We start from the raw sequence: 12421 nt of genomic DNA on the forward strand, positions 1-12421 counted from the left end.
GCCGCCGCCGCCGCCGCCGCCGCCGCCGCCGCCGCCATGGACCCCGCGTCCATTCCAAAATGCGTTTTTGGGTCGCTGCTGCCGCAAATCCCACGTTCACTCCAAAATGCATTTCGGGCCGCCGTCGCAGATCCTGCGTCCCCAAAATGCGCCGTAGTATTATAACGCGAACAAGATGTTTTGTCTAGGTGATACATCATTGATGTATTCTCACAGTTCTTTTTTTCAAGGTCAGAAGCCGTCGATAACGATATTTTTTTCTAAAAAGAGATCGGTGACACGTCGTCATTACTGCGACCCAATAGGGATGATAATGAGACAAAGAAGTCACAAATGGAATATATAATGGATCATAAACGCGCGGCACCAGTTGGTGCTTTTAAAGATTACCGAATCGCAATAAGTATAATGCGAAAAGTATGGTGCCATCATGCAGAAGTTGAGGGAATGGATGGTGTGAATGCAGACAAGTTATTTGAAGCAATGGAAATAGAATTTGGGGACATAATGGACGATGTAGAAGTCGAGGATATCAGAAACGTTGAGAACATAGTTAACGTAGCCGAGTATATTAGAAACGTGGATCCAGAACAGTTCGCGAATATCAGAGACAAAGTATTCGAAGTGCTTGAAACGAAAGTAGATTTTGAGAATATAATGGACCAAGAGTCATCTGACGAAGAAATGCTATCCGACGATAGTGGATGAGCTAGTGATATGAGCGAGTATGAAATTGATCGCGTAGAAAAATTTGTGCAGTCTTCGGAAATCCGTATGTTGAACGCTCGTACTAAGCATTGTGTGATCTACAATTATTATACAACGGGTGATGCTTTAACTAACTATATGCACAGCATGCATGATTCGTATAGATGACATTAATGATGTAGGAATGTATCACATCAGGGAGTATGAGATTGGTTCTTTCGATAGGTTAGACGGTAAGTCGTGCACGAATTGCAGAGAACCTTTGTACAGTATATTCTTGTGCAACATGTGTCCACTCTGCACACAGCACAAAAAAAAAACTATTGTGAACAGTACTGGAAAATATGTGGGAAGACTATATTGTAGATGATGTGTTGTATGTTCTCGGTAATTCGCAAAAAAGAGACACAGATGTGCGAATATCGCCGGTGCAATTCCTACGCGATCGAGAATTAGGTATACGTGATGAGAAACATGGAATAGTAATTAAAGAGCCCGTTTCTGGTCTTTACTCGCGTGACAGAAAGTATACCCATGGTTACGAGATAAATGTTATGAAGACGATGAGTATGAAAAGAGACATTGGTAGAATAGAAATGTCAGTGTAGTAATAAGGGATGTTTATTGGACGAAAAAAATCGCAGATAAGAGCCAAGGTTGGTACATGTGCATTAAGATTCCCGCGAGTAATGAAAAGTGTGTCGAACTATTGATTATTGACAATATATGGATGGAATTTCGTGATCGCGATCTTGCACTAAAACTGTTTTTCAATAGATGTGACGAACAATGCTTTGAGTGCGAACAGTGCACTTTCGCAAACAAACATAATGAAAAGGTGTTAGAACGTTATGATATTCTAGATACCAGATGTATAAGCTTAAATCTGCTGTTTGCTCATAGGTGGCATTAGTGAGCGTACAAAGCTACCGTGAGCACACAACATACTTTTTTTATGTGTTTGACATCTGTCAACATTAACCAGTGCACATCATCCGCAATTTCAGACAACAACATATATTTTTTCTTTCATAATCATGTCTAGTTTTTCGCTAAAAAAAAAGCATATGCGGGAAGCTTTGCTTTCCTGTTTCAATCTGTTTGAAGAAATCGGCTGCCGAATCGCATCGAATGCTTGTGGAGGTCTATGGCGACAATGCTTTATCGGAAACAACGTGCAGAGAGTGGTTTCGCCGGTTCAATGACGACAATTTTGACCTGAGTGACAAGAAGCATAAAATCGGCCTAGGAAGGTTGAGGACTGTCAATTGCAGGCTCTTTTGGACGAAGACGATACCCAATCGCAAAAAATGCTTGCTGAGCAATTGGGTATTTCTCAAGAAGACATTTCCATGCGGCTACATGCCATAGGGAAGATTCAAAAGATCGGAAAATGGGTGCCGCATGAACTGAACGATAGGCAGATGGAGCGACGCCAAAACACATGCAAATTTTGCTTGTCAGACAAAAAAGAAAGTCGTTCCTGCATCGGATTGTGACAGGCGATGAAAAGTGGAGTCTATTTTCAGAATCCTAAACGCAAGAAATGGGTTGATCCCGCCCAACCATCAACATCTTTCTCAAGATCAAATCGCTTCGGACGGAAGACGATGCTGTGCGTTTGGTGAAAGGGTGTCATCTACTACGAGCTGTTAAAATCTGGTGAAATTGTTAATACTCACCGCTACCACCAACAATTGATCAAATTGCATGTGACCATGCTCTGCGTGAAAAACGGCCGCATTATCGAAAAAAACATGACCAGCTGATTTTTCTCCATGACAACGCACACGTCAACAATGGTCCAAAACTACTTGGAGACACTCAACTGGGAAATGCTACCCCATCCTGCTTACTCATCAGACCTAGCACTTCTGACTATCATCTGTTTTTGTCAATGGGCCACGCGCTCACTGAGCGGTACTTCGATTCTTACGAAGACGTTCGAAAATGGTTTGATGAGTGGTTTGCCTCGAAAGATGAGGAATTTTTTTGGCATGGTATACACAAATTGCCCGAAAGATGGTATACACAAATTGCCCGAAAAATGTATAGTTAGCGAGGGCAAGCACTTTGAATAAATTTGTTTTCTTCCTAGGAAAAAAAATGTGTTTTTCTGACTAAAAACAGCAGATTTAAGCTTATACACCTGTGTCACGATGTTGCAACGTGAACGAGTCACGTGCAAGTGCTCCGTGGAAGAATGCGACGTGATTTAAAAAACTGTAAAAAACATGGAAAATCATGAGCGAGTGGAACGCGAACTGTTGGAGCAGTGCAGCCAAGTTACTACTCTGGTGGAATGTTTCGCATGGCTGCAACGATGCATCGAGCAGCTCGAAGAACTTTGTCGTGCCAAGCGCCCGCACCTCGTCGTTGGACACAGACAATCCTCGGTGGCAAGGATCACACGACTCGCGGATGCAAAGAAACGTCGCAATTGGAGCGACGTTTCGTGCACATTGGTGACGAATACGCGAATGGCGAGTACGTGAGTAGCAACGAACGATCTCTTGTCTGGCGAGAAATCGACGCCACGTTCGAGAATCGTATATTGACAGGTGCGGTGATAAATTCTAATCACATCGAGCCGCAGCAATTTTTAGAAGACGCTAGCAGTGTAGTTCTAGAGCGAATGCGAGACGCTGTATAAAAACACGGTAGTGTAAAAGTAAACACCGCATTCAACGGTGAATTCGCAACGAAGGATAAACGTGCTAATAAGAGTATAGTTACAAAGAACAGCGAGATATACCGATTTGCGCGAGTGGTACGAGCACGTCCTATCATCCAGCCTATCCTAGCATCGCTCGAAGAGTTCCAGGAACGCGACAGAGGGTGGGCATTGTTACGTATATTGAATTTGACTATCAATGTGAACAAACTGAATTCCCTGCGCGTGGGATGTCACATCGAAGTGCCTCAAGAAATAGTGACGAAATGAGCGATAATCAGTGTTCGTACGACGGACAATGCCTGTTTCGCGTGGTCGATGGTCTGTACCCAGCTGAAAAATATACGGAGCGGGAATCGTCTTATCCGCATTACATGACAGTGTTGAATCTCATGGATATCGAATTTCCAATAACTTTCAAAGACATTTTTAAATTCGAACGATTGAACATGGTGTCGATCAACATGTACGGCATCGAGAATAAACAAGTTCTTCCTCTGCGGTTCACCGATGACAAGAAGCACGTCAATCTCCTGTATCTACAAGATTCACACAACGACAACCTTGGTTACTTTACGTGTATCAAGAACCTGTCGCGTCTCGTGAGTTCGCAAATTATTAGGAAAAAGAACAAGAAGTTTTTCTGCGATCGGTAAGTATAATAAGAAAAGCCAATAAAAAAAAACAGTAAAAAAGAAATAATGAAAAATGATTTCTCTATTATTATTTACAGGCGCCTTCATTACTTCGGTTCGTGCGAAAAATTGCAATTGCACGAAGTGGACTGCCAGAAAATCAATGATTGCGCCATCCGACTGCCGAGCGAGGACGACAAGTGGCTCGAATTTGGAAATCACTGTAATAAGGAGCGCGTCCCATTCATCATCTATGTTGACCTGGAGTGCGTCCTACGTAAGACAGAATCCGACAAGGAAGATGCGTCGTCATATGCGTATCAGCGGCATGAAGCGCTTAGCATAGGCTATTACGTGCGATGCGCGTACGATACATTATCATCGTACTACTTCCATCGCGATGAAGACTATATAACGTAGTTCGCGCAACAATTCAATGATTTGGCACATCGCGTGAAAAATATCGTATCCGCCCATAGAAACGTTGTCTAAACAGCAATGGGAGGCACTGTAGCGCGATGCGTTGTCACATCTGCGCGAAACCGTTCGCGCCGAACAATACGCGAGTTCGCGATCATTGTCATCTCACCGGTAGATACCGCGGTCCAGCGCATTCAAATTATAACTTAAAATATAAAAATTCGTTCTATATTTCGATCGTATTTCACAATTTATCGGGCTATGATGCCCATTTTATAATTAAGGAAATTGTTACTGCGTACGATGGACATGTAAATGTACTACCGATAACGAAGGAAAAATATATTTCATTCACTAAACATGTCGATAGCACCAAAGATAAAAATGAAAAGAATTTTCAGAAAAAAATGGTGTAAAATTAAGATTCATTGATTCTTTCAAATTTCTAAATGCAAGCGTCGATAAATTGGTGTCATATCTCGACAAAGATAAATTAAAAATTGTACGTTCCGAATTTTGCAAGTTCAACGCGGAGGATTTCGATTTTCTCACACGAAAAGGTATTTTTCGTACAAATACATTAACTGCGTCGAAAAATTGCAGAACACGCGCTTACCGCGCGAATTATTTTTCAGTTCGTTGACAGGTACCGTATCCGAGAGCGATTACGCTTACGCTGTGAACGTATGGCAGCGATTCTCCATCCGAACGCTCGGGGAGTACAGTGATTTGTACTTGAAAACTGATGCCTTGTTATTAGTCGACATTTTCGAAAATTTCCGCAATAATTGCATCGCGAGTTATTGTCTCGATCCCGCGCATTATTATACATTGCTAGGTTTCTCGTGGGACGCTATGTTGAAACATACACATGATTCGAGTTGTTCACCGACATTGATATGATCATTGAGCGCGGTGATCTCAGTCAATGTTCCAGCAGATACGCACAGGCTAATAACAAGTACATGCGTTCGTTCGATCCATTGAAACTATCGTCGTATTTGATGTACTACGATGTGAATAATTTATACGGATGAGCGATGTGTCAACTTTTGCCATACGCCGAATTTCAATGGTTCGAAGACGCTGTGAACTTTGACGTGAGTGCGATCGCTCCGGATTCATCCACCGGTTATATTTTCGAGGTTGATCTCGAGTATCCGCAGCATCTATACGACCGACACACTGACCTACCTTTCTGTCCAACGCGCGATAAACAGCCGGCAAGCGCGAAGATAAACTTCTAGCGACGTTGTACGATAAATAGCGTTACGTCATCCACTATCGCAACCTGCAGCAATGTACTCGTCACGGTCTTCGCGTAACAAAGATCCACCGGGTGTTACAATTCGCTCAATCTCCATGGCTCCGCGATTATATTGAACGCAATATACAATTTAGAATGCGCGCAAAAAACGATTTCGAAAAAAATTTGTATAAACTAATGAACGACGCAGTATTCGATAAGATCCATGGAGAATGTGCGCAATCACGTTGATGTAAAATTAATAACAAAATGGGACGGACGGTACAGCGCGGAGGCAATGATCGCGAAACCGAATTTTCACAGTGTTCCGCAGTGTTCTTTGCAGAAAATTTGATCGCCGTCGAAATGCGCAAACTCGAGGTAAAGTTTGACAAGCCGATTTATGTGGGTATGTGCATATTCGACATATCGAAAGTCTGTTTGTACGAAATTCACCACGAGTACATGTCCGATGTATCGCGACAAATGCAAGATCATATACACCGGCACGGATAGTCTCATTTACCATATATAATGCGACGATGTTTACGAGAATATGAAACACGATATCACTAGATCCGACACGAGCAATTATCCGGCAGACAACGTCGGTATGCCTCTCGCGAACAAAAAAGTACTCGGCCTGATGAAGGACAAAAATAATGCGATAATGGCCGAATTCATTGGACTGAAAGCGAAGATGTACGCGGAGAGTCAATGGCAAGAAGGACACTAAAAAGGCGAAAGGTGTAAAGAATAACATCATAGCGCGAACGATAACGTTCGATGATTACACGTGGTGTTTGAACGAAGAGATCGAAATGACTCAATCATGTATACGATCTAAATTACACCAGGTATATATTCGAATCGAAAATCGCTCTGAGTCCATATGACGACAAATGATACGTCATACCGAACTCGACGGACATTACCGTGGAGACATTGGCGGACATCTCTGAATATATGTTACTATTATGTTATTAGGTGTACAACTTTGCTTCCGCCGTTTTTTTTCCGAAATTCGAGGCTTTATTGTAAAAAACTGATTATACATTTATGATTCAAAGTATTATCCATCGCTGGCCACTACTTTCTCCCATCTTTCGAATCTCGCGTCGAAAAAACTGGTCATCTTTTGAGGTTATTCACGAATCGATCCAATTTTCTACTTCTTCATAAGACCAGAAGTGCTGGTCAGCCAGGCCGTGTGCCATTGATCGAAACAAGTGATAGTCAGAGGGAGCAACGTCTGGAGAATACGGCGGGTGGGGTAGGACTTCCTATTTCAACGTTTCCAAGTACGTCTTGATTACTTTCGCAACATTTCGAGCATTGTCATGCTACAAAATCACTTTATCGTGTCTCTCGTTGTATTGCGGTCATTTGTCTTTCAATGTTCGGCTCAAACGCATCAATTGCGTTCGATACCGATCGCCTGTGATTGTTTCAGTCGGTTTTAACAGTTCATAATACACTACGCCGAGCTGGTCCCATCAAATACAGAGCATGACTTTGGACGTCAAAATCACTGTTCTTGAAGCGTTGAAACCACTCACGACACGTTCTTTCACTAATAGCGGCTTCACCATAAGTATTTGAGAGCATTCGATGAGCCTCAGCCGCAGATTTCTTCATATTGAAGCAAAAAATTAAAACCTCCCGCAAATGACGAGAATTTCGCTCGTAAACTGACATTTTCAATCGAGAATAACTTTATGATGCAGACACAAATCGACTAATGTTTCTATGGGGTTGACAGATACCCAAGTTTATTGTATGACCTCTATGATCTATTTATTTTGACCACCACTTTCCGCTAAAGCGGAAAACGGCGGAAGCAAAGTTGTACACCTAACACTATTATTTATTGTAATTTACATTTTTTTTTCACATTTATACAAATATTATTAACATGTTTTTATGTAATAGCATTTATTATTAGTATTACGATATTGTTATACTTTCATATAATACATATCGTATATTTTTAACATCTATATACTACTAGTATTTCAATTTTACATTTTATATATTCCATATTTTTTGTTTATCATTTATGCATATTACTATTATGTACTATTATGTACTATTATGTACTATTATTATTTTAATTTACACGTAATGCATGTTTTTTTTACATTTATATAAGTATTATTATTATTATGTTTTATGTAGTACCATTTATTATATATTACTATTATTTTTCATTTCATGTATCGTACATTTATATTTGTATATTCCAGAACGAAGATGGAAAGGATAATAAAAAAAAAAACGTTTATATATTTATATTGATATATTTTTTATATGTAGAATCAAAATTTTATCAAACGACATTGTTTTTGTGTATCCATGAATTGTGATCCATCGAATCCCAGCCACTTGACGTACATCTTATCTCCTTTTCGGCGCAGTACTTTTTCCACGAGATACACATCTGGATGAGTAGCGCGATGCAACTCATGCTCGTAAAACGCTCCAGCGACGGATTTTCCGCGATAATCCTTGAGTAGATAGGTTACGGATTAGTACACTGTATCTTAACGATTATAAACACCTCGATGGTCCAATTTGTATAACTCTTCTCAAAAATCGTTTTGTACTTGCTCACGCGTACCGAATCGCCCACTTTAAATTTTGACGGACCAGCAATCTTTATCGCGCTGTACACCGTGTCCAAGAGTCTTTCGGCGATCGTGGGAGTTACGTCAGGTCGCATGCCGATAATCCGATGCTTGCGCGCGTTGTAATCTGACACGAGATGCGGCAACTCGTCGATCCACTTGTAATTACCGTTAAGTGTAAACATCTCCCATATGTCGTTTTTGAGCGTGCGATTGAACCACTCGACTGACGCTTTCAACGTCGAAAACGTGGAATAATGATTAACGTCGTGTTTTTTCAAGATTTTTTTGCACATCGGCGTTTAAAATTCCTTTCCTACATCCGTTTGTAAATTTTTCAGACATCTTCCATTCACTCGAATTATCTTAACGATAGCATCAACCGTCTCGCTTCCACCCTTGAGGGATACGGCCCACGCGTACTTGCTCAATCATCGATGATGATGAGTATGTAATGGTAGCCTCTGTTGAAGTCTGAGTATGGACGCATCTTGACGATATCAGCCTGCCACAAATTGTCGTATCTTCGAACTATGACGCGCCTTCGCGGAAAATTTCTTCTCGCCGGAGCATGCAATTCCTCGACGAGTTTTTCGAAATTAATTTTTCTCTTTTCGCTGAATCTCTTTTTCGTGATTCAACGCAATACACAGAGCAAAAGAATTTTTTTTTTTTCTCACTGACACCACTCTGACTAACTCGTTTCGTCTGTACGCGATTTAATTTATAATAAGACCGGTTTCGCGAAGTTCTTCGATGATCGACAATATCTCGTTGTCATGAGCGTTGTTGCCCGCTCGGTGCGAAGCGTCGAGCAATCGTAGATGATTCACTAGTTTGTTGGGATCCCAATACATGTAATCAATCGCGTTGTCATTCAGTATCATTGCATGAAGTAATCCCTTTCCAGATTTATTCTTCTGTTTCTTGAGTGTGATCGACATCAATCGGCGCGATAACGTATTTGTACTTGTTCCCTATTGCTCAATAATCGCCCTGCGATTGATGCTTGTGTTTGTGCGCGTTCATCGCTAGTAGCTTGCTCTTGTACTTGTTCATATCGTTTTTCATGTAGAGGAGATCATCGGGAATTCTCTTGAAAATCAACTCGTAAAAATCACCGATACTGACGTATCGTACATCGTCGATAATTATGTTGTCCGCATGATACACGTCGAAACGTTTATTGCCAAACATCAATTCATCCTTGTGTAGATAAACGCTGTACACATAATCTACATCGCTCTTCTGTTTATCTCGCGTTCCCTTCAAAACAGTCTCGACGTACTTTTGACCCAGCGGACCCAAGTCGATCTCTCGACTTTCCGACGTTTGCAACCGATTTTGAACCTTCGTTGCTAGCGACTCTTCCGTCGAAAACATTGTTCAACGATTCTATCGTCGGTAGGATTTTGGTACACAGTGTGGAGGTTATCGACTGTACACGATCGTGCGATCGATCGGGTTTACTCGGGGTCGCGGAACGCTCGAACGTCTCGCTCGCTTTCTCTCCCTCCTCCTCCTCCTCCTCCTCTTTTTTCTCACGCTTGGAGGCTGCGTCATCGTCGCGCAATTCTCTTTATCGCGCGCACGGAGCTGTCAACAATCTGCTGCAGAGATTTGATAATAGGCTTAAAATGCCTGTCCAATGCTATGTCGTCCTCGATTCTATCTTTAGAGTGCGGTTTCTTACGGATCGATTCGCTCGTCTTCTCGATCTCCATCGCAATTTTTTCACGCTCGCGCCATCAGCTGTTTGTCTCTGGCGAATCGACAATGACTGGTTACAGTATCGCGAACTCGTTAAAGCCCTTTCTGTACCTCCCGTCTTTAAGCGCACTGTCCTTGTCTATCTACAAATCACTAAAAATCCATATTTTTTTTTGCCAACAGTCGCGATATAACAAACAAAATTCATCGTATGACATGTTGGTATTCACGTGATCGTTGTAAACATGTTTCAAGTTGGTACATCCTGTTTGAACAGGATCAACAGGTTTGCGTTGTCGTGTATCAGATGTTTAGGTATTCTCGCGTACGTCTGACAGAGATAGAAGCAGTCAACGGTCGCGTGGCGGCTCATCGAAAAGTATTCTCTAACCGCATCCTGCTTGTCGCTACGTCATCAAAGATAAAAATAGAATTTGAGTGTACTTCGCTCGGTGGAATGACATTGCTGTTGTTGCAGAACGTAAAGTAGTCAATTTCATCGATAGACATAAATAAATTTTCGAGATATCGATACTTTGGCTGTTGCAGCGATTTCGAATAGACGTACACATTCTCGAAACGTACGCCATTTGGACTTTCGAGCAAACTTATAATAACGTTGGTTTTACCACAATTCGACGAACCGCAAATGATCGCGTGTATAGTACTCGGCAGCATTTCGCCATGCTTGCGCTTCTCCGCGCTGCCTCCCATCATTCGCGATTTCGCGTCACAGTTTGTGACGTGTATCGTTAGCGATTGCAGCATGAATTTTATGCTCACACTAAAGACTGTGCAAGACTCTCGAATAACTATTTAAAGATGCGCGAATCCGCGAATCGCGCAGTAGCAAAATGTATTTCGCGCTCACTTCGTGTCATCCTTCCGATATTCGAGAGCATCGAACAACTGCAATATATACCGAAGGTCGTACTCTTATGGCGACTACATCGAGCACATCTGGGACAGCTTCCGGAACACGTGAAGGCAGATTCGGAGGTTCGAACCTATCGTCGCTGCGACGAGCACTACAATCAGCCGTGGCAGCGGACGCACCGAAGATAAAGGACTGTAGCGAAAGTCAGCGTCGCGCAGCGGTTTGCTGAATCGAGCGATTAACGCGCTTCCTTTCGAGTTACATATTCCGGGCTACCACTTTTGCGGCTCGGGCACTCGGCTTACGAAGCGACTAGCCAGAGGTGATGAGGGCATAAATCCACTCGACGCGGCGTGCCGAGAATACGACATTGCGTATTCTCGGAGCAACGATCTCACCAATAGACACGCGGCGAACAAGATACTCGTCGATAAAGCGCTAGCGTCACTGCGAGAGATTCGGTTCTGAGCGAGAGAGCCGTCGCAGTTGCCATCTGGGCAGCGATGAAAGCCAAGACTAAGATGGGCATGGACATGAAATCGAAAAAGAAGACGATGAGGAAAAAGGCGACGAAAAAGCGGATACTTCCAACAGCGAAATGAGGCGGTGTGTTACCGTTTCTGCCAATGTTGGGCGCGCTTGGATCCTTGATCGGCAGAGCGGCCAGCGTGGCGAAAGCGATAAATGACAGCAAAGCCGTGCGACGTCAGCTTGAAGAGCTGCAACGTCACGATCGCGCGATGGAGCAGGGTCGTGGACTGTATCTCCCTCCTTACAAATACGGGCGCGGACTGTATCTCGGTCCGTACAAACATGGACAGAGTGTAGCTGCAAAGAAAAAAAAATGCCGAAAAGACAATAAAAATGCCGTCTAGCGCAACCAATGTGCAATTGAACGAGCTCGCGAGATGTATGCGCGTACCATACTTTTGCAGATTGAAGTCTCTCACATCGAATACAGTGCGACACCTCAGTCAGAAATAGTTCCTCAAAAAGACGTCATTACGATGGAAAAGTTGTCAATTCAAAATTTGCATTGAAATTTTAACATTTTCGAGTGATAAAAAATTACGTATGTAGAGAGTGCAATGAGAGTTTGATACATTTTTAATATTTTTGGTATAAATTTGTGATACGTAATCTTATATTTTCGTTCAAAGATCGAATCGATATTTTTTTCGATTTCATTTCGACAATATCGCTCTAATCATAAAAGTTTTCTCAAAATTTTTCAAAATTTATGAATAATTTTATAACTTTTTAGAAAATTGTGGAATTTTTTTTTATACGAATCGAAACATTTTTTACAACTGTCAATAAAGTCTGTATCTTTTTTTCTAGTAATTCTTTGTATCTTATTTTATTATTCTACTCCTGCTAAATAACATTACTTTTATTTGTACTTTGTAGTTTAATATAATCTTATTACGTCACTTTTGTATTGAGGAATTTTAAGGAATGTCATAATTCGGAATTTCATTTGTTTCATTTTCTAAATATGAAATATTTATTTATATCAAATGC

General features: G+C 41.7%; 1 protein-coding gene and 1 pseudogene across 1 annotated transcript; one reads left to right on the forward strand and one right to left on the reverse strand.

The window, feature by feature from the left end:
- The first annotated feature begins 3031 nt into the window (after nt 1-3031).
- LOC108688396 lies at nt 3032-4437 on the forward strand. Its single transcript, XM_018194643.1, is given in 4 exon segments — nt 3032-3355; nt 3416-3701; nt 3704-4034; nt 4116-4437. Coding segments are annotated over 4 exon segments (1263 nt in total).
- Nucleotides 4438-8001: 3564 nt separating this feature from the next.
- On the reverse strand, nt 8002-8800 carry LOC108688397 (annotated as a pseudogene).
- Nucleotides 8801-12421: the final 3621 nt, after the last annotated feature.

This window comes from Atta colombica, unplaced genomic scaffold (genome assembly GCF_001594045.1).
Source record: "Atta colombica isolate Treedump-2 unplaced genomic scaffold, Acol1.0 scaffold232, whole genome shotgun sequence".
NCBI lineage: Eukaryota > Metazoa > Arthropoda > Insecta > Hymenoptera > Formicidae > Atta > Atta colombica.